Here is a 20,752-nt window from a genome sequence, read left to right on the forward strand (position 1 = left end):
CTTGCTTTGTGTGGCACCCACCTCCCTCTGCAGCCAGGAGGTGTGTGTGCCCATGGACTCTGGGAAGCCAGCTAATACCTCCAGTGGGGACTGTGAGTCCTCCACATGGTTACTGCTGGCTGTGTCGCAGCCCTGATGGCACCCGTGGACTGGCTCCTCAGGTGAGGTTTTCCTCTTGGCAGTGGCAGCATCCATAGGACCCTGACTGACAGCCAGGCATGGTGATGTACACGGGCCACCTCAGGAGGATGCGTTCAAGGCCTGCTTAGAGTAGGTGAGGCCCTGCCCCAGTCAACAGAGAGCACAGCGCTGTACTTAAGCATGAGATGAGGAGTCCCAGCCACCTCTCTGCCCTGTCATTCTCTGTGCCTCCTGTGCTCCTGTGCTTCAGCCCCTGCTGGCCCCAGCCCCTGCTTCCACTCCCATGGTCAGGATGCAGAGACAGGCAAGCAAGGCATTCTCCCTACTCACTGTCCCCTCCTGGGCTTTTCTCCAGCCGCATGGTGATTGGCTAAGTCATTCCCAGCCTGTGGCCCCCAGTAGTGGAGTCAGACTAGGGCCTGAACCCCATGCCCTCTCCCAGAGGCACAGTTGTAGTCAGTTGGGGTGCCAGGCACTCCCACCAGACCTGTCCGCAGCATGGACGTTTGTGTTTTTAGTTGTCAGCATGGGCATTCTTGTGGTCTACTTTGCCAAGGGCAAGGGGGTCTCCAGCCGGATCACCTTATCCCTGCCCCTGAGCGCACAGCTATCGCCCCATCCCAGCATCTAGTCCATGGGTAAAGTTTTCTGTCCGGCCAGAGAGGATAAGCACTTCAGACGCCTGCTCCAGGCTCTTCCCTGAACTTGGCACTCTTGTCTTCTGACGTTCCCTCCTGCCTACCCCTGTCCCGCAGAAGGTCCTGGAAGGCAAGGGTGGGCCGATCCATTGGAGGTGAAGGTGTTGTGTTGAGCCCCCATACTACGACCTATCGAGGAACCCTGGGAAGGGCTGTGGTTGCCCTGTGACCACTGTTCTTCAGTACCTAAGTATAGCCAAGAGTGAGGGCTTGCAAGGGCCAAGTCTAGCCTGCACATTTTTCTCTTGAGTGGGATCACATGAGATTGGTGGAGGGGCCTTGCAGGCCAACTTAGTGGCTGAGGTGTTGGCTGAGGGGTCAAAACTGGAAACAGGTGTAATTCACATGCACACCCCTGCCTTTTGCCTACTCCTCAGGTACTCTGTTCCCATGTCACACACGTGATGCCTCTCCCCAGCGTGCTTGTGACACTCGGTGCCCATGTCCAGAAGGACCTGGGGTTAGGCTGGCCATGGCCTCTGCCTGTAGCTGGCATCCCCATTGTTCTCCAGAGAACTCTAGAAACCCGAGGTCACGCTCCAGGCCAGGCTGCTCCCAGTGCACGGAAGCCCTCATTTTTAGCCTCTGGGAAGTGAACATAGGGCAGGACTGCCTCCATCACAGTTCAGATGCCCTGCGAGTTTGCCAGGGTGCAGAGCTTTCAAACCTGGGCAGTTTGAAGCCACAGGAACGGAGAATCCTGGAACCCTAGCGCTAGATTCTATGTCCTGATACCTTAGTCTCACGTACCCCCATCTGCAAGGCCAGGACTCCGAACTGCACAAGTCAATGGGTTTGGGCTTCACTCAGTATCATCTATTGTGTGTTCAAAGACCCAGACAAGGCACTTAGTGCCTTCCTGTGCCCTTCAGGGCTGAGCATCTGGTCCTGTCCTTCTCCCAGATGGTGGTAGCCATCTCTACAGGCAGGGTAGAGATGCTCCGACCCTCTTCAGACCCAGCCACATACACTGGGGTACAGAACAATGGAGGACATAGGACTGGCCCTGTGCCCATCTCTCCCCATCCTGTGGTATATTCCTGAATACCATGGCAGGTGAGGGGAATGGGGCCAGGTAGAGAGAAGTCAGCCTGAGTTCTCTGTGTGTCACGTGGTAAAATCTACTCTGGGGAGCCCTGCCAGTAGAGGTGGTTTGACTGCCCAAATTACTTATTTACTTTTTGCATTCATTTATTGTTGGTGGGGTTGGTGGGATGGGTGGTGGTGTCCTGTGCAGCACGGCATGTAGAGGTCAGAGAACAACCTGTGGGAGTCGGTGATCCAATTCAGCCATGCAGGTCCTGGGGACCCGTGGTGCTGGCCCCACAGCACTTAATTGCTGGGGTTCAACTCCTGATTCGGGAATAGGGTTACCGGTCTGTTTAGGACCCTGTCCCAAGTTCCCACAGAAGCCTCAGGTGTCTTGGCTGTAAGATGGGAGAAGAGACTGAGTGGGTGGGACCCTTGCCAGATACCCAATCCTGCAGTCCCAGTCAGCAGCCCATGACTGATACACTCCTCTCTGTGTAGCGCCATGGCTTGGCACAACCCCCACCCCCACCCCGAACTCCCACCTCAGTGTCTAGCAATCACAGAGTGGGAGGCCAGGACCCAGAAAAGGACGACCCCACTGTTCTCAGCCTGGCTCTCCAGAGCCACTGTGGTTTACGAGAAACTCTGAGGCCTTGGGGACACCCATGGGCAGCCCAAGGGAGGGAGGGGACCCATCTGGACTGGGCTCCTGGGAATGGTGGTTGGCCTTGTCTTCTGGTATGCCTAAGTACCGGGGAAGGGGCAGAGTTGGATGAGGTGGGTGTTCTCTGGATACTATGCCTGTCATTAAGGATATGGCCTCTCCCACAGCCAGGCTGCACCTTTACAAAGGTCAAGAAGGAAGCCTGGCTGTGGTGGCACACGCCTTTAATCCCAGCACTTGGGAGGCTGAGGCAAGTGGATCTCTGTGAGACCAGCCTGGTCTACAAGAGCTAGTTCCAGGACAGGCTCCAAAACCACAGAGAAACCCTGTCTCGAAAAACAAAAACCAAACAAAAAAAAAAAGGTCAAGAAGGGCGTGTGGTGTTGGGTTTCTTGCAAACCCAGGCCCACCTGACCATTGGGAAAAAGATCAGGGTGGACTGGCTAGACCAGACTGCCAGACTGATGTCCTTGGCCATAGTAAGGTCTTTGAGCTATGGGGTGGTAGTACTGTGACTACCCCGCTCTTGGTCCCCATCATGCCCTGGCCCAAAGTGGTAGCCTCGTGCACGAGGCTGAGGACATGCCATGTACTTCTTCTGAGGACACTTGGGAGTGGCCTCAGCCGTGCACACATGGAACTGTATGCCTCCCTGAAGCCAAGGGCAGGTTGCTTGCTGGTTCTGTGCAGGAACACATGTATGGTTGGGCTCACCTCGCATGGAACCCTGGTCTCTGAGAGATACAACACCCTGAGCCACCCACACTCAGTTATAGGCCATTTATTCTGGAACTTTCTGTTTTGAGATCGCAGCATTGAGTACAGTGGCTCCCTGCACTCACGGGTCCATCCACATTTGCCCCTGTTACCAAAGGAGCCTGGTTTGGATAAGAGTCAGATTTCCTTTCTGTGATGAGGGATGGTGGCTGGTATGTCACCTGTGTGGTCCCTGCTGCTCCTGAGGCTTCAGTGTGGGCTGAGCCCCTGCCTGCCTCCTGCCCATGTGTGTACTTATTCTGCACTCTGCTTTGATCAGTGGCCAGGGCTTGTGTGGCTAAACCTTGACTCTCGAACCCAGGTCCCCAAGTGCACTGATATGAATCTGGTTTTGTTTGTTTGGATTTTGGTTTTTCGAGACAGGGTTTTTCGGTAGCTTTGGAGCCTTTCCTGGAACTAGCTCTTGTGGACCAGGCTGGCTTCTGCCTCCCAAGTGCTGGGATTAAAGGCGTGTACCACCACTGCCCGGCAGGCAGCCAGTGTTCTTAACCCCTGAGCCAGTTCTCCAGCCCCCAGTTTTAAAGCTTTCAAAATTATCATCATTACTACTATTTTAAAAGATTTTTATTTATTTATTCTTTGTTTTTTTGAGACAGGCTTTCAGCCTGGCTGGCCTGGAACTCACTCTGTGAACCAGGCTCATCTTGAACTCACAGAGATCAGCCTGCCCATGAATGCTGGGATTTAAGGTGAGCGCCACCACTGCTCAGCTAAAGATTTTTATTTATTATCTTGTGCGTGTGTGTGCAGGTGCCCATAGAGGACAGAGGCATAGGGTACCCAGAGCTAGAGTCACAGGCACTGAACCACCTGGGTTCCTCGAATGGTAGCTTGTGCTCTTAACTGCTGAGCTGTCTCTTGGCAGACAGAGGCTATTCGTTTGTTTCCTGGCTGCCAAGACCCAAAATAATTGCACAGAAACTGTATTAATTGCAGCACTGCTTTGCCTGTTAGCTTGAATTAACACATTTCTATTTTTCTATCTATTGCACCAGGTTCATGGTTTACTGGTAAGGATCTGGTGTCTGTCTCCTTTGGCAGCTACATGGTGTCTCCCTGACTGTCTTCTTTTCTCCTCTATCTCCGCTTGGAATTCCTGCCTTGCTCTATTCTGTGCTGCAATAGGCCCAAAGCAGCTTCGTTATTAACCAATTGTAATAAAACATATTCACAGCATATAGAGGGAATCCCATATCATCTCCATTATTTTTGATTTGTTATTGGTTTGGTTTGGTTTTTTGAGACAGAGTTTCTCGGTATAGGTGATCTGGCACTCACTCTGTAGTCCAGGCTGGCTTTGAACTCACAGAGATCCACCTGCCTCTGCCTTGTGAGTACTGAGATTAAAGATGTGGGCCACTATACCTGGCTATTATCATTATTTCTAACTATTCCTCCTGGTTTTATTACAGTTTTTTAGATTTATGTATTTTTAATTTATGTACATGAGTATATGGTTGCACATGTCTGTGTGGCACATGTGCCTGCTGCCCACAGATGTCAGAAGAGAGTGCCAGGTCCCGTGAACTGGAGCTAGGGATGGATGTGAGCTGCCATGTGGCTCTGAAAACTGAGCCCATGCCCTCTGTAAGAGCAGCTTGTGCTCTAACCCCTGAGCTGTCTGCAGCCCTGATCAGTATTTTAAAGAAGAGGGAGGGAGAGTGAGGAGGGTGGCACAGGTCTGTGCTCCCAGACTTGGGAGGCTGAGACAAGAGTGTTGCAAGAGGTAAGAGCACAACCTGTAGGAGTCACTGTCTACTACTTGGGTCTCAAGTATTGAACTCAGATTGTCAGATTTGGTGACAAGTTCTTTTACCCCCTGAGACATCTCACATGTCCCTCAAAAAAGTTATAAAAAACCAGGTTAGGGCTTTGGCCAGACAGTAAGCCCATTGCTAGAATCCCCAGTGAGGGGCTGGGGGCGTGGTCAGAGGAACCAGCAAGGATTACCAAGACACAAATCCCAGATCACTTGTGATGGCTCCTACCACTCAGTGGCTATTGAGCCTGACCCCTGCCCCTGACTGACCAAGCATGACCCACACCTTCCAGCACAGCCTCTCAGAACAGGAGGGAGTACCAGTGCTCCTAGATGACAAGAGGAAAAGACACAGCATGGTGGGGCCAGCCTGCTCTGCACGGTCCCTGATAACTGTCTGGATGACCAGTCAGCTCACTTCCTCAGACAGCAGCCTGAGGCTAGCCTCCAGCCCAGCAGACATCAGGCCTGGGAGATGCACGAAGCAGGACTCTGAAGGGTTCTGCCCCACTCACTCTCAGGGTGCTTGGTTGGGAGGCAGAAGTTGAGCTGAGGAGGTCTGGACCCTTCAGCAGTTAGGTCCATCAGTTAGTTGATGGGCTACTAAGACCCAAGGACCACAGGTGCCAAGATGGAGGCAGTTGTGGCCTGCCTCACCCCTAAATCTCTGCGTGTGCATGTGCACATGCTTGTGTGGGTCTATACACAGAGGACTCTGTCAGTCTCTGCCTTATTCCTTTCCTCAAAAACAAAAACAGCCAGTGATGGTGGTGGCACACTCCTTTGGACCCAGCACTTGGGAGGCAGAGGCAGGGAGATTTCTGTGAGTTCAAGGTCAGCCTGGTCTCCAGAGTAAGTCCCAGGACAGCCAGGGCTACACAGAAAAACCCTGCCTCAAAAAACTAAACGAAAATCAACAATTAAAAAAAAGAAAGAAAGAAAAGGAAAAAAAAAACACAAAGCACAGTTTCTCTGGCTGGAGAGATGACCCAGAGGTTAGGAGCACTGTCTGTTCAATTCCCAGCACCCACATGATGGCTCACAACTGTCTGTAACTTCAGTTCTAAGGGATCCCATGCCCTCTTCTGGCTTCTGTGAACACCAGGCATACACAGACACAAGTGCAGGCAAACCACCCATATACATAAAATTAAAATAAATCTTTAAAAATGATTTCATATGACACGGGCTGATCCTCCAACTCTCTGTGTTGTCGAGGATGACCTTAAACTGGCATCCTGGTTGCTCCCCCGACCCCCTTAGTGCTGGGATGACAGGTGTGTACTGTTGTTGGGGGAGGCCGGATTTTCTGTCTGGATGCCAAGACTCCCGAAATCATCACACAGAAACTACATTATACCGGATGATGGTGCGTGCTTTCAATCCCAGCACTCGGGAGGCAGAGACAGGTGGATCCCTGTGAGTTTGAGACCAGCCTGGTCTACAAGAGCTAGTTCCAGGACAGGCTTGATAGCTACAGTAAAACCCTGTCTCAAAAAAAAAAAAAAAAGGAAACTACATTATTTGCAATGCTGTTTGGCGAATAGTTTAAGCATACTGTTAGCTAGCTCTTACATTTAGAATTAACCCAATTCCATTATTTTATATTTTACCACGAGGCTCGTGGCCTACCAGCAAGGTTCCAGCTGGCAGCTCACATCTTTCCCCTCTGGTGGCTACATGGCATCTCGTGACTCTGCCTTCTTTCTCCCAGCATTCAGTTTAGGTAGCTCTACTCTGCCCTATCCCAGGCCAAGCATGCTTCTTTATCCATTACCCAATAAAAGCAACACATATACAGAAGGGCCTCCCACACCATACTATGGCACCTGGTGTTCGCTGGGATGGAGCCAGGCCCCTGTATATGCTAGGTCAGTGCTCCACCCATTGAGTTACAGGCTCAGCCTGACTTCCTCCCACTGACCCTGGAGCTTGCATTGTTGGCTTGTGTCTGTCACAAGTTACTGCTGCGTTATAAGTGTGTGTGGCCATGTTCTTGTTCTGCGGTGCTGGGAACAAAGTCTGCACAGTGGGTATTTTTACCCAGTAGACCTCCAGTTCCTTGTTTTGTTTTGGAGAGGGGCTCATGTAGCTCAGGCTGGCCCTAACTTCCTGTGTAGCCCCAACTGACCTTTACCTCCTGGTCCTTCTGTCTCCAGTCCCTAGTGCTGGATGATGGGTACACCATCACAGCTTGTTTATGGGGTGACCCAAAGCTTTATCTATCCCTGGCAAACAGCCAACAACACCCCATAACTTGTGTTTACTTTCTGAGGCAGTCGCTTTGTGGCCCAGACCAGTCTTGAACTTGTTACCTTGCTGCCTCAGCATCTCAAGTCCGGGGTGACAGGCTTGCAGCACCCAGAGCTAGGCGAACTTTCATCACTGAGCCATATCCCGGTTTGCCCCAAAATATGAGGACATCCAGTCCCTCAGATTACACAGTATCTATCCACCATGAGCTGCTCTGAGTGCCATCCAGTTGTGACCAGGCCATCACAGGTCTGGGCCTGCTAAGCTGAGCAGATGGCCTTTGAGCAGGGACTGGTGGGGAGCAGGACTTCTGGCCTTGCTGGCAGTCTTGCCTCTGCCCGCTGGGCCCCTTTCCCTCCCTCCTGCCACCATCCCCAGGCAGGCTCTTCCTCTGGCTGGATTACACAAGCCACTGCCTGATGCTTGTGGCCTGTGCTGTGGGCAATTACTGGAAGGGCCAGCTCCACTCCAGGGCTTAACTGGGCGGTGCCTTCTCCCCTTCCTGCCTCTTTGGTGATTAACCTTGTGCTCTGCCTGTCTGAATTCTACCTCCCTTCTGGCTGGCCTGGGGGCTTAGGTCTGGCTGGTGGGAAATCTAGGGACCTCGGTGTGCTCTGGTCTGTACCACAGACCTGGGGAGAAGGCCGTATTTGTCCTGCGTTTGACTGTGTCGGGGCTGAGGGTTCATCACCCCCAAGTCTAGGATACCCTGAGCAGGGCTTTTCTTGATCTGACCCAGCGGGAACTTCTGGGGCTCTTCTGAGAGACTTGGGGCTCATTGGCAGGCTTTGGGTGTCTGCAGTGTCTACAGAGGGCCTAACTGACCATCCCCACAGGGCCACAGGGCCAGCCTCAGGCTGTTCCGCTCATAGTGGGTGGACCCAGTAGGTAGCAGCCGTGCCATGACTAGTGTTGATGTGTTGATGGCCTCAGTGGGCCAGGAGCCACAACTGTACCTTCTGCCCTGACACCATCCCAAATGGGAGGCACTGGGTCGGGGAGCATCCACAGTCAGTTCAGTATGACATTCTCCCCGCCACAGGACATGACATCGCACCTGCTACTATTAGTACCGCAGAGTGAGAAGGCTAGATAGCGCCACCTAAGGGTCGCGGAGCCCCACTGTCACCCGCCTGATGCTGGCAGTGGAGCCCACCATGGATGGGGACTTCCCTCCACATGAGCTCCCGCCCCCTGGAGGTGGCATCCAGCTGCAGGTGAGTCTTGTCCTTATTCTCATAACCACCCCAGGGGACAAAGAGGATGCCCTGATGGCCATGACAACCTTTGTAGCACGTCTACAGAGCCCTGCTCCCCAGCTCACAGTGACACCCTAGACACAGTCCTGTCCCTGAGTGAGAAAGAGGTTGACTTTGACCCTGGCCTGCAGCATCCTCTTGAGTCTCCTGCCCACAGTTGGCAGCAGAGGGGCTTCTGTTTGTTTGTTTTATTGTTGTTTTGTTTTTGAGGTTGGGTTTCGTTGTAACCCAGAGTGGCCTCAAGTTTGCCAGTATGAGAGGGCGATCATAAACTCCTGGCTCCGTCTCCTGAAAGCTGGAGTGGCTCGTGTGCGCCACCACGCCTGGTGTCTGCTGGGAATGGAGCCCAGGACTCGCTGCAGACTGCACCAGCTCCAGCTTCATTTGGGGCTCTTTTTTGTTGTTTGTTTGTTTGTTTTTTGAGACAGGGTTTCTTTGTAGCCCTGGAGCCTGTCCTGGAACTAGCTCTGTAGACCAGGCTGGCCTGGCAGGGGCTGCTCTTAAGGGAGACAGCACCTTCTGCCCTCTGTCTCCTTGTGCTGTCTGTCATAGGCACTGAGGATGCAGGACACAGGAAGAGTGGTCAGACAGGATGAGGGGGAACCAGACGGAACAGAGGTGGGCACAGCTGAGACACTGGAAGGGCCAGGTAGAGTGGTGCTTACTCAGTCCCCATACTGTGCCCAGCTGGGCCACCACATGCTCCTATGGGTAGAGCACAGACGAGGAAGTGTCATTAATGGAGCTCCACATCATGTAGTGCTGACACCCAGAATGTCACTCATAGCTCAGAAACCCTGGCTGGCAACCAGGACAGGCCCAGCTCCTATCCTTTCTGCTTGGCCCTACATGTTCCCCGCCCACTGTTCCTTCATCCACAACCCATAATTTACTTAATTATTTCCCTATTGTGGGGCCTTTGGAGAGAGTCCAATTTTCTCTGCTATAAATAGTGCTGCCTTCTCCTCCCTCCATCCATCCCCATGGTACGATTCCCAAACAGGATTCCAGGGACAGAAACAGGGATGGCGGACTCAGTGGATGGCCCTGGGTCCGCCAGCATGTGATCCTTTATGATGACATCCAGGATTGCTCATTTAGGGCAGCATCAAGCCCTATTAGGGGTAGGAATGCTGGTCCCTTGTTGAAGAGGTTTTGGGTGAACCTCAACTTTGCCCAGAGTACCTTTGGGGTCCCAGAGCCTGGAACCACATCCCCCATCCTAAGCCACTCCCAAGCCCCTCACTGGGAGATTCTAGGAGGCACTCCAAGCCTGACCACGCCCACAACCCCTCACTGGGGATTCTAGGTGGGGCTCCACCCTGACCACACCTCCAGCCCCTCACTGAGATTCTAGGCAGAGTCTCTGCCACCAACCCAAGTCCGTCCGTCCGTATCCCTTTCAAGCAGTCTCCAGGGTTCTTATTGGAAGGGAACATTTCAGCCCTGTGGGGCCGTGCACCCACACTCAGTGTATCATTTGCTCCCTTCTGCCTTCTTTGCAGCCTTCCATGGCTAACCTCATGCACATGGGGAAGCTGAGACATTGGCTGACTTAGTGGTTCTCCATGACCCTTGCCTTTTGTACACTGGGGCCCTGCTTTCTTCCTGCCGTACCTGATGCCCCCCTGTGTTTCAGAACCGACTCCTGCACTGTCCCTGGTGGAGCAGTTTTTCACCGGCTTCGTACCCCACTTTCTCCAGTGAAAACCAGTAAGTGTGCAGTGGGACTCACCCCAGCACTGCATGGTGGAGCAGCCTGGAAGACCAAGTCTAGAAAGAGCATGTTTGCAGAGCCCTGTGTCAGGACAAATCTGGGTTTGAAATGGCAGAGGTTGCTGGGGCAGGACTCCAGGACCCCCGGAGAGTCCTGGGTTTTGAAGGCTTGGGGGAACATGCACTGTGCAAACAACTCAAAGCAGATTGGGTCAGAGCTTCCGTTCCAGGGTGGTGCGTGCATGCGTGCCTGCCTGCATGTGCAAGCGTGTGTGCCTGTACATTTGGGGCTGGAAGCCAGTGCTGGGTATGTTCCTCATTCACTCACTACCTTTTTTTCTTTCTTTAAATTTGAGTCAGGGTCTCACTCTGTAGTCCTAACTGGAACTACAGAGTTGTAGCCTAGGCTGGCCTGGAACTCAAAGAGATCCAAGCACCTCTGCCTCCAGAGTGCTGGGGTTAAATATGGCTGTCACACCCAGCTCAGTTATGGATATTTTGCCTTGCATGTATGTTTATATATGACGTGCGTGCCATGGAGGCAGAAGAGGGTATTGGATTCCTAGAACTGGGGTTACAGGTGGTTGAGAGCCACCACGTGGGTACTGAGAACCTGTATCCTTTGGAAGAGCAGCTGGTACTTTAACCACTGAGACATCTCTCCAGCCCCATCCACCTTGGTTTTTGAAATGGGATCTCTCGCCGCCGGGTGGTGGCGCACGCCTTTAATCCCAGCACTTGGGAGGCAGTGGCAGGCAGATCTCTGCGAGTTCGAGGCCAGCCTGGTCTACAAGAGCTAGTTCCAGGACAGACTTCAAAGCTACAGACTCTCTCACTGGACCTGGAGCTCACCACCATTTGACTCTGCCTGTTGCCATGCCAAGGTTATCCGTGCATATGGTTCAGGTCCTGGTGCCGCACAGCAGGTTCCCACAGGGAACCATTTGTGGGCAGGCTATGGGATTTATTATGTGAACTCAGCCTTCATGTTTGTTTTAGCAAATCTCTCCAGAAAAGGGGTAGAGGCCCTAGGGATGGCCAGTGTCCCCCTGCCCCATGCGACATCCCGTCCCCCCATCCCCAGGCTCAGCACAGCTCACTGAGCCCAGCCCCCTCACCTGCAGGGCCTCATTACTCAGCTGGGAGAGCAGCCCTGACAGGTCTGCCTCTGTTCCCTTCTCCTTATTCTTCTTGGCCACAGAGAAACAGGTCATATTTGTCTGTCCTGTGTGGGTGTCGTGTCTGAGGGACCATGTAGGAGGCCCTGTAGGAGGTGCTGGTTAGTAGACTGACTCAAGCCTGTCCTGGGATATGCTCTGAGCTGTGTTTCTGAAGCCCCTGGGTTGGATCCATGACTGTCCAGTGTGACAGGCCAAGCCTTATGTGACTGATGTGACTGAGCTCCCACCAGTTGAGAGGGGTCCTGCGATCCTGTGCCCCGCCTTGCCTCTCTCAGCCCCATGGTTACTCTCCTTATTTCTTTTTACAGACAGTTCATGGGTTCCACCCCATTCCTTGATGGCCAGTCCTGCCCTGACACCAGCTACCCCACCACAGCCACTGTCCCCAGCTTCTTCTCCAAGAGCAGCAACTTTGCTCAGGTAACAGCACTGCACAGGGCCCTGAGCCATCACTGTGGCTGCCAATCTTCAGCAGGACTGATGGGACAGGGATTCAAGGCCACTCTGGGCAGGGAGGATCAGGCTACCCAGACTGGTCTTGGCATCCTGGAATTGAGATCTGCTGTCACTGGCCTTTGGGACTTTGCCGCAGAGTTGTACCTGAAGGTGACTTTTCCCTAGCCGGGGGGCTGTATGAGGAAGGCTGGAGGCTCCCAAGGTCTGTGGCTCAGGGGGTAGATCGTCTGTCCTGTCTTACACCTGCCTCACACCCTACACTGTGGTGGGTTTCCCCACAGGTCCTACACAAAGCGTCCATGCCCCATGCAGCATGTGCGCGTAGCCAAGCCCCCCACAGATCACAGGACAGGGTCTGAATCCCATTCCCCATGAGTCACAAGGGCATCCGCCCCACCAGCCCCTCACTGCCACCTAAGAACTCACACCAGGGAGCTGTCCCAGAGGGCTCTGCTCAGCAACAGGGCAGTGGCATATGTCTCTGTCACCAGGTCTCTGCAGAAGTGTAAAGAATGTTGTGTTATCAGGCTCCTCAGAACACAGTGAGGAAGCCAGGCCCGCCAGCCCACATTTCGACTGCCTTTCTGTCTTAGTCATGGTTCTAAAGGACAGAACTGGTGAATGAGTATATAATATATCATACATGTGCATAGCTACAGATACAGACACATGCAGCCATTTAGTAGTGTGGCTTACGGGCTGTGACCTGGGTTGTCCTAGTCCCGAAGCAGGATGTCTCAGCAGTCCCAATCCAGCGCTGGGATCCTGAAGAAGTGGGCTCTCACCAGGGAAGGAGTGCCTTAGCCGCAGGGTAGACGAACCGGCCAGGGAGAGGGCAAGCAGGCAGAGAGCAAACGATTCCTTCTGTGCCCTTTTATGCAGGCTGCCACCAGAAGGTGTGGCCAGGTTAGGGTCCAGTCAAGAGAGTCTTCTACAGGTGGGCCCAGCTGCTTGGGCTCGTTGTTCCAGATGTGGTGAGCTGGCAAGATCAGCCCTCACATTCTGTCCCTGTATTGTCTCCCTGTCTGCCCTCTGTCTTTGTGTCTCTGTCTCCATCTCTTCTGATGCCAGAGGCCTACAGCTGCCTCCTCCCTTTGGTTAGAACTCCCTGAGGCCAGGCCCCCACGAACTGTGCTTATGTGTTCTGCCCCTTGCCTGGACCCTGTTTGTCCCAACACATCTGAAGACATGGTGGCTCTCATGGCAGATAGCCACATCCATCCAGTGGGTGAGCATTGATTGACCACTTGCTATATGTGTGCCCTGCACACACTGTCCCCAAAATGCCTGTGGAGGTGCACACCCCATGCCTGTGCCCTGTTCACAGAAGGTTGGACCCAGGGTTGAGGGGCCCAAGCTTGTCACCTGCCTTCACCTCCCCCACCTCCCTGGGCCCCTGGTGGCCTTGAATTCTATGGAACAAGAAGGAGCCAGACTTGAGCCAAGTGTCACAACCTAGCAGAAGGGACATGAGGAGTGCTCAAGTGAGGAGATCTGGACCGGCTAGGTGTGGTGCCAACCCCACCCGTCTGAGTTTAGAGTTTTTACCTGCAGGCTGCAGGCCTCTGCTCGAGCAGACACTCCCTCACTGCAACCCTTGTGGCCTCTGCTCACTGCAACAGTGTGAGCCTGGAGTCGGGACAGAAAACCCAGCTGTGCCAGGAACCAGCAGAGAAGAAACCCTCAGGCAGCTGGAAACTAAACACAAGCCCCAAGTTTTTTGGTAGAAGAAGCAAAAAGAGAAAAACTGTGAACCATGTGATTTAGCCCTCTAAGGAAGAAGTCCTTCCGATTCCTGCCCTTGGGAACCAGAAGGAAGGGGAGAGTCTAGGGTGCTCCTGGGCTACACCTGAGAGTCTGTCTCAAAGCTACAAGAAAACTACAATAAGAAAAGAAACAGAAGAAATCCAAAGTATTGTCTGCCATTCTGTGTCTTCCTCAGATAGTCACCTCTGATCCCTGCTGTCTTCTGCTCAGGCTCTTTTCCCTCTGCTGAAAGCTGTGGGAGTCCCCCCTCCCCCCAGCTGCTGGCTGGCCCCGTCACATCATGCAGGGGTCACTTCAGGCTCCCACAGTCTTTTTTTTTTTTTTTAAAAGATTTATTTATTAATTATGTATACAGTTTTCCCTGCATGTATGTTGGAGGCCAGAAGAGGGCACCAGATCTCATTACAGATGGTTGTGAGCCACCATATGGTTGCTGGGAATTGAACTCAGGCCCTCTGGAAGAACAGTCAGTGCTCTTAACCTCTGAGCCATCTCTTCAGCCCCCTCCCACAGTCTTGAGTTCCTGGCAGTACCTCTTGGAGCCTTGCCTTCCTTTTCAGCCAGCCCCAGACCTCCACCACCTGCTTCTACAAGGAAAGGGCCCCATGAATCCCTGCTCCGCCTTCCATCTCCAGGTGGCTTGGAGCCCCTACCCCATGGGCTCTGATGGCCCTGCTCGGTGACCGGAACAGCTCCACAGACCCCGTGGGGATAGCCTACCCTGGGCTGTGCAGGTGCGTGGGTACTCAACGCCTGGTTTTGTCTCCATTTTTGAGTTGTTGGGTTTTTTGTTTTGTTTTTTCATGTTTGTTTTTTAAGTTTAGACATCACGTGACTCCAAAGCCACCATATCACCCATCCATGAACGACCACCTCTCCTCTTCAGTCCCCGCACCTAAGAATCCTTTTCCTGTCTTTGGGTTCTTCTGCTCTGGACATTTCCTTTGGTGGAGCCCCACACTGTGGGGCCTTTTGCGTTTGGGTCCCTCCGCGCTGTGGCCTGTGTCGCTACCTGTCATGGCTGACAGTGCTCCCCATGTCCGTGTGCACTCACCTGCAGAACTTGTTTATCCATTTGACCATCGTGGGTGAAAGAGTTTCCACAGGGCCTGGTTTCCAGGCATGTGTCCAGGAATGGACGTGAGGGCCAGGTGACCGTTGGAGCTGTTAGCGGAAGCTTCTGTTTCCAGGGAGGGGTACAGATACACTGACAGCTCTGGAGGGCAAAGCCTGGGACATTTGGGAGTGAAGGGTGCCAGAGGGAAGGGGGAAGGACCTGCTGTCTAACCCCCTGTCTTTCCTCTGCATTCTCTTTAGGCCTCTCTTGGCCTGTACCCCTAGAATGCCCTAGGGCTCCTCAACATTCCCAGTGCCCATCCAAGCCCTGAATCTCCCTTGAGGCTCCTGGTGTGGGTGCAAAGCCACACAGACCCTGTATTCTTAGCCATGGCCCTGTACAGGTAGGATGGGGTCCTGTGTACACAGGTAGGCCTGCACCCCAGGCCCCCCACCACTTCCCTCCAAGATTGTGTATCCCGTAATGTATAATGTGCTCTCCAGGCTGGTTGCTGGGAAGCTAGATGAGCTCACGCTCAGGAAGGAGCGGTGCTGCCGCCTCCCACCTCCCGCCCTGCCCCTGCCCGGCGGGCGGCCGCATCGCATCGCATCGCATCGACTGCTCTGCAAATGTTAGTCTCAGGGATCAGAGGTCTGGCCTCTGCCTGCCCGACAGTTTACGGACATCAGGGAAGGAGAGCCAGAGAGGGGTGCTCGCTTACAGGAAGACATGCGGCTACTGCCATGTAGAGGTGGGCTGTGGGTTGTGGGGGGGACCCTGCACAGCGAGATCCACAGCACTGTGGCCCAGGCTATGTACAGAACTTTTAGCCACAGGGCGGGGCTTGTGGAGAGGCAGCAAGTGGGCAGGGCAGGGGAGATTGAGGCCAAAACCATTGAGAATCTGGCTTTCCCTGCTGGGGAGCCTGGTATGTGAGGCGGGTTTGCACAGTCCCTATCTGGCCTCTCCTGCCACAGTCACCAGGTACTCTTAGCCAGTCTCCAGCCCCAGCCTCCTGTGCCACGGCTTCTTTTTGTGTCTGATCCTCCATTTCATAGAGACATCTGTGGTTGGGTAAAAACTCACCATGACCCTGTGGGTCATTATAGTATCCCAGTATTTCTGCTATACTGTGTTGTTAGGATCCAGGCCCAGGAGTGGTTTGTTTGTTTGTTTGTTTGTTTTTCAGTTTTATGTGCACATTTGTGTGAGGGTATCAGATTCCCTGGAACTGGAGTTACAGACAGTTGTAAACTACCATGTGGGTGCTGGAAATTAAACCTTGGTTTTCGCTGGGGGTGGTGCACGCCTTTAATCCCAGCACTCGGAAGGTAGAAGCAGGTGGATCTCTGAGTTTGAGGTCAGCCTGGTCTACAGAGTCAGTTCCAGGACAGGCCCCAAAGCTACAGAGAAACCTTGTCTTGAAAAAAACAAAACAAACCATAAATAAATAACCAAAATAAAAAACCCTGGTCCTCCAAAGAGCAGCCAATCTCCCTGAACTCACCGAGTAGCTGAGGCAGACCTTGAACTCCTGATCTTCCGCCTTCAATTTCCCACATCTGATTTCTTTGGTGTCTGGGATGAACCCAGGGTTCTGTGGTACTCTCTCACTCTGCCCTCAGCCTTGTACCACACCAGATCCTGTATGTTTTGTTTTTTGAGACAAGGTTTCTCTGTGCAGCAGTCTAGGCTATCCTGGAACTCACTACATAGACCAGGCTGGAGAGATCCGCCAGCCTCTGCCTCCCCAGTGCTGAAATTAAAGGTGTGCACCACCACTGCCTGTTTTTTTTTTTTTTTTTGTTTTGTTTTGTTTTGTTTTGTTTTGTTTTTGAGACAGGGTTTTTCTCAGTCCTGGAAATAGCTCTTGTAGACCAGGCTGGTCTCGAATTCACAGAAATCCGCCTGCCTCTGCCTCCCAAGGCTCTATTCTTGTGTAGCCCAGGCTGGCCCTGACCTCCTGAGTGCCGGCTGAGAGCAGCTGGGGTGACCTGTGGGCTGCCTGCAGCCATCACAGAAGCCCTGCTTCTTTGCTCTGAGACCCCTGTGCGAGGCTAGCAACCCTCCTTGCCCTACTCTGTCCTTTTGTGGTGTTGAGAACCAAGGCCGGAGACACAGTGGGGCATTAAGACTACGGTCAGATGAGGGTCAGGTTGTCCCTGTAAGGGACACTCACCCCCACTGCCTCCATCAAATCCAAAGACCAGCTAGCCTGGGAGTCAGTGCCCTCTGGCCAGCCCTGCCACCCACTAGTGGCCATTATCAGCCCAGACCTCCTCATTAGCAATGTCCCATCATTGGGCTGTGTGTCTAGCTTGGCCCTGTCCATCCCTCCACCCTATTCCCAGCTCTTTCTTCTCCCAGACTGAGACCTCACAACCTGGATCAGAGACCCCTCCCTGCCACACCCTGAGTTCTCTCTCTCCTGGGAGAGCCCTCAAGCCCTTCACCTTTCATGCTTGGGTTGTTTTTGACTTCAGCTTCTTACTTGTTTCTGTTATTCTCAGTCCTCCTGAAATCGTGCCCTCTCGTTTCTTTTTAGCCTTGACTGTACTGGAACTAGCTCTGTAGCCCAGGCTGACCTTGTACTCAAGATCTACCTGCCTCTGCCTCCTGAGTGCTGGCCAATAGGTCTTTCTAAACTAGAGCTTACACAGCTGTAAAGATTGTCCTTTCAGTGTCCATTCACCAGCATGGGAGGATCAGGCGCTCCAGGTTAGCCTTGGCTGCATAGAGTGCATTTACAGACACAGGCAGCCCTCACCTCTCTCCAGTTCTAGAACACATGTCTCCTCGGAGGAAAGCGTGTCCCCTGACAGGTTATTCCATCTCGTCCCCAGCCCTTGGAGTCCTACATGGTGTGTGCTCTGTGTCCTCAAGGTTCCTCCAAGCCACATGTGCTGGGGTCTTTCCTGCTCATGCTGTGTGATATTCCCGGCTGTGGACCTGTGGACAAAGCGTCCTGTTCCCACCTTCCGTGCGCCGTGATTCTCTACTGGGTGCTCCTAATTTCCCCTGAGGATCTAGAAATGTGTTTGTGGAGTTAACTCCAAGCTAGTGAGTGCTTTGCCCTCTAGGAAGCTCCCTGGCTGCTTCCCAGAGTCCTTGGGCTTCAGTTCCCCACTCTCCTCAGCGAGTTCTGTTTTCAGTTTATTGAGATAGGGTCTTTCATTGTAGCCTGGGCTACTCTCCCAATCCTCCTGCCTCATCCTCTCGGGGTGATGACAAGGGTGCTCCACGGTGCCTGGCTTCACTCCGCTAACTAGAATTGACACTTTGCTCAGTGCCTGCACCGGTCTGCAATGCAGTGCAGGGGCTTCTGGGTAGGACTGATGTTGCCAGGGTTGATGAGGGCCAGGAACATGAGTCTGCTCTGTCTGCTGCTTCTGGGGCCTTTGTCCTGGGTGACCAAGGGAGTGGTCCTGACAGGATGGCCAGGGTTCTTGTCCCTGCATGGGACCCTGCTTGCTGGGCTTCTCAGCCTTCTTCCCAGGAGCTCTGACCCCTCTTCTGGGGTACTTCATCTTCCAACAGGAGAGGCCACAGTCCCCAGGGGCAGCTGTAAATGACTGTAGCCCCATGGGGGAATCACACCACTGTGACCCCCAGCTCCTTCAGGGACACCAGGAATGACCGTCTGTGGCCTGGGCTGAGGAAGCTTGAGGATAAGGATGCGGTTTGATGAAGGGCTGGGGAGGCTCCGCTTAGCTTAAGGGAGGAATAGAGGGGTGCCTTGGCCTCAGTTCTCCTAGCCCAACTTCTCACGGTGCCCCCCTCCAGCTCCTAATTCCTGTCATCCTCAGGGAGGAGGGTCACAGACAGGGTCTAGTGCTTCAGTAGTTCTGGGGAAACTGAGGCTTTGTCCTCTAACCCCAGTTGAACGCCCCAGGAGAATAGGACCAGACCAGGCGCTGGGCCCGGCACGGTGCGCCTTTGTTGACAGCCCTTCTGGGCCGGTCCGCCCCCTACAGTAATTCTCCGCACTCTGCCAGTAACTGCCCTGACTTACCAGGCAGGCATCATTTCCTGAAACTCAGCCCAGCCTTAGGGGAAGTCGGGAGCCGGTGACTAACCCTCATGCAAATGGGGCCAGCAGGATCACTGCTGCCTCCAGCCCGACAGAGCTGCTGAGCCTGCGGCCACCGTGGTCATGAGGCTGGTGCTCCCCGGCAGCTCTTCCAGGGAGACACGGCGGCCACTGCTCAGCGCCCCACACCCTGACCATGTCGCAGCTGCGCTTCTGGCTGCAGTTCGCCGCGCTCAACAAGGTAACCAGCCAGGGACCAGCAGGGCCACCCAGAGCCAGCTGTGGCGCCCCTGAGCTCCCACAGGTGGCAGAACCGGGGCAGGACGCCCCCAGCCCTGCCCAAGCTGTACTCTCCTTGGCGAGTCACAGTGAACGTGCCAGAGTTTTAGAGCAGTAGCCAGCACGGGGGTGACTGGGGAAGGGAGTCGAGGATGTTCTCAGCCCCTGTGGGATCTTTGTCAACACCTCTTCCTGGACTAGGGCAGAACTCAGTCTCAGCCAGGTCTCGTGGGGTAGGTAGAGCCAGGAGCCCGTCTTTCCTCTGGTCTCCCAGTCCAGAAGGGGTGGGGGGCTTTTTCCGAAGGGGTGTGTCCGACCGAGGGAGGGTCCCTCCTGGGCTTGGGAGCTGTCCGCTGTCTGACCTCTGAGTGGCCTAGGAGGGTCTAGCTAGGGCTTGCTCCTGCCAGTTCCCCTCCCCCTAACAGGCCATCAGATGCTGCCGCCAGTAACCACAGTGGGGACCCTCCTAACCTCCTCATTTGTGCCACCCAATAGAGACCCAGCAGAGAGGGACTACATGGTATAGACTTTAGAGGGGCCTCGCTGGGAACCCTATCCTCAGATCATCCTGCAGGGGAGGCCCAGGACATTTCCAGCGGGTGGGGGAGCTCACCAATGTGGGTCTGTGATTAGTTAATGTCCTGGACCCCTGGAAACCCTGGCCCTAAGGGAGGTCGTGTCAGGTTGTTTGTCCTTCACTGGCTTTGCTGGCGAAGTTTTAGACTGGCGTTGAAGGTGCCAGGTGAGTGCTCTTGCACCACGCCAGCACTGGAGGACAGGGGTCTGAGGTCAGCAGGGGCAATGTGAGACTGGCTTAGAAAGTCAGGGTTCCAGGGTGGCGTGGCGCTCCTCAGAGCCATCACTTTCTGTCCCTGTGTCGTGCGCATCACACTGAGTGAGGGGCTTTCTGCTGACACCACAGTGGCCTGCCGTGTAGAGTGCCTCAGTTTCCCCTTACTTCCTTTCTCCGTCCTGAGATGCCTCAGGACATAAGCCATCCTACCCTCTCAGTCTGCCTCCCTGGGCCAGCCTTAATTGACAGTGTCCCCATCTTGGGTTGAGGGACAGGGTAGTTGTTACTCAGGACCCACCCTAGGACCAAGACTTCCACCCGGGTGGTACAGCTTCATCTCCCTGGCATTCTCTGAGCACACCTCTGTTGCAGACAGTGGCCCAGAGAACCTGCTGTGCACCCTGGGAGTGCTCACTGTCAAGACCCCAGAGTCAGGGTGTGTGAGGGGCTCTGTCTGTTGTGATCCTAATGCCTCAGGGCAGACTCCTGCCACAGGGGTGCAGGGTAGTTCTGCCCAAGCCGGGCCTTCAGGATCCTCACCCTGGCCTCAATCCCTCCTCTGTAAAGCTGGAGAGGTGGGAGGGGCATGGAGACCCCCAACCTGCAGAGTGCTTTCAGGGTCTCTAGGTGGAGATGGTGGCTCACACCTGTCATCTTGGGAGGCTGAGGGAAGATTACTATGAGTTTGAGGCCAGAGCAAACAAACCTAAGCTTATTGGGTTTGATCCGTATTCCATTTAGCTCACTCATGTGAAGTGTGTGTATTTAATGACTTCTAGAACATTCCATCCCATCAGACAAAATCCCATCCCTGTTAGCCATCACTGCACTCGTCCCATCCACATGTCACTGAGTGCCATGTCTTCCCAGTTACTCCATGTTGTGCTGTG

At 53.9% G+C, this 20,752-nt stretch overlaps 1 protein-coding gene across 9 annotated transcripts in view; it reads left to right on the forward strand.

Moving 5' to 3' along the window:
* The window catches only part of Sbno2 (strawberry notch homolog 2), a 44,955-nt gene that overhangs the window by 8,746 nt on the left and 15,457 nt on the right, over positions 1–20,752 (forward strand). For 2 of the 9 annotated variants that reach the window (XM_050123367.1, XM_050123362.1), the window contains exons 2-6: positions 3,909–4,001; positions 8,367–8,541; positions 9,136–9,201; positions 10,223–10,296; positions 11,789–11,900. In XM_050123367.1, the coding sequence (XP_049979324.1) occupies positions 8,461–8,541; positions 9,136–9,201; positions 10,223–10,296; positions 11,789–11,900 (333 nt within the window). In that variant the 5' untranslated portion in view covers positions 3,909–4,001; positions 8,367–8,460. Of the gene's footprint in view, positions 1–3,908; positions 4,002–8,366; positions 8,542–9,135; positions 9,233–10,222; positions 10,297–11,788; positions 11,901–16,570; positions 19,032–20,752 lie in introns of those variants that run through there. The other 7 variants (XM_050123364.1, XM_050123363.1, XM_050123366.1 and 4 more) reach the window with 6 other exon arrangements.

Source organism: Alexandromys fortis, unplaced genomic scaffold (assembly GCF_014885135.2).
Source record: "Alexandromys fortis isolate MF-2015 unplaced genomic scaffold, M_Fortis_MF-2015_v1.1 scaffold_221, whole genome shotgun sequence".
Taxonomy (NCBI): domain Eukaryota; kingdom Metazoa; phylum Chordata; class Mammalia; order Rodentia; family Cricetidae; genus Alexandromys; species Alexandromys fortis.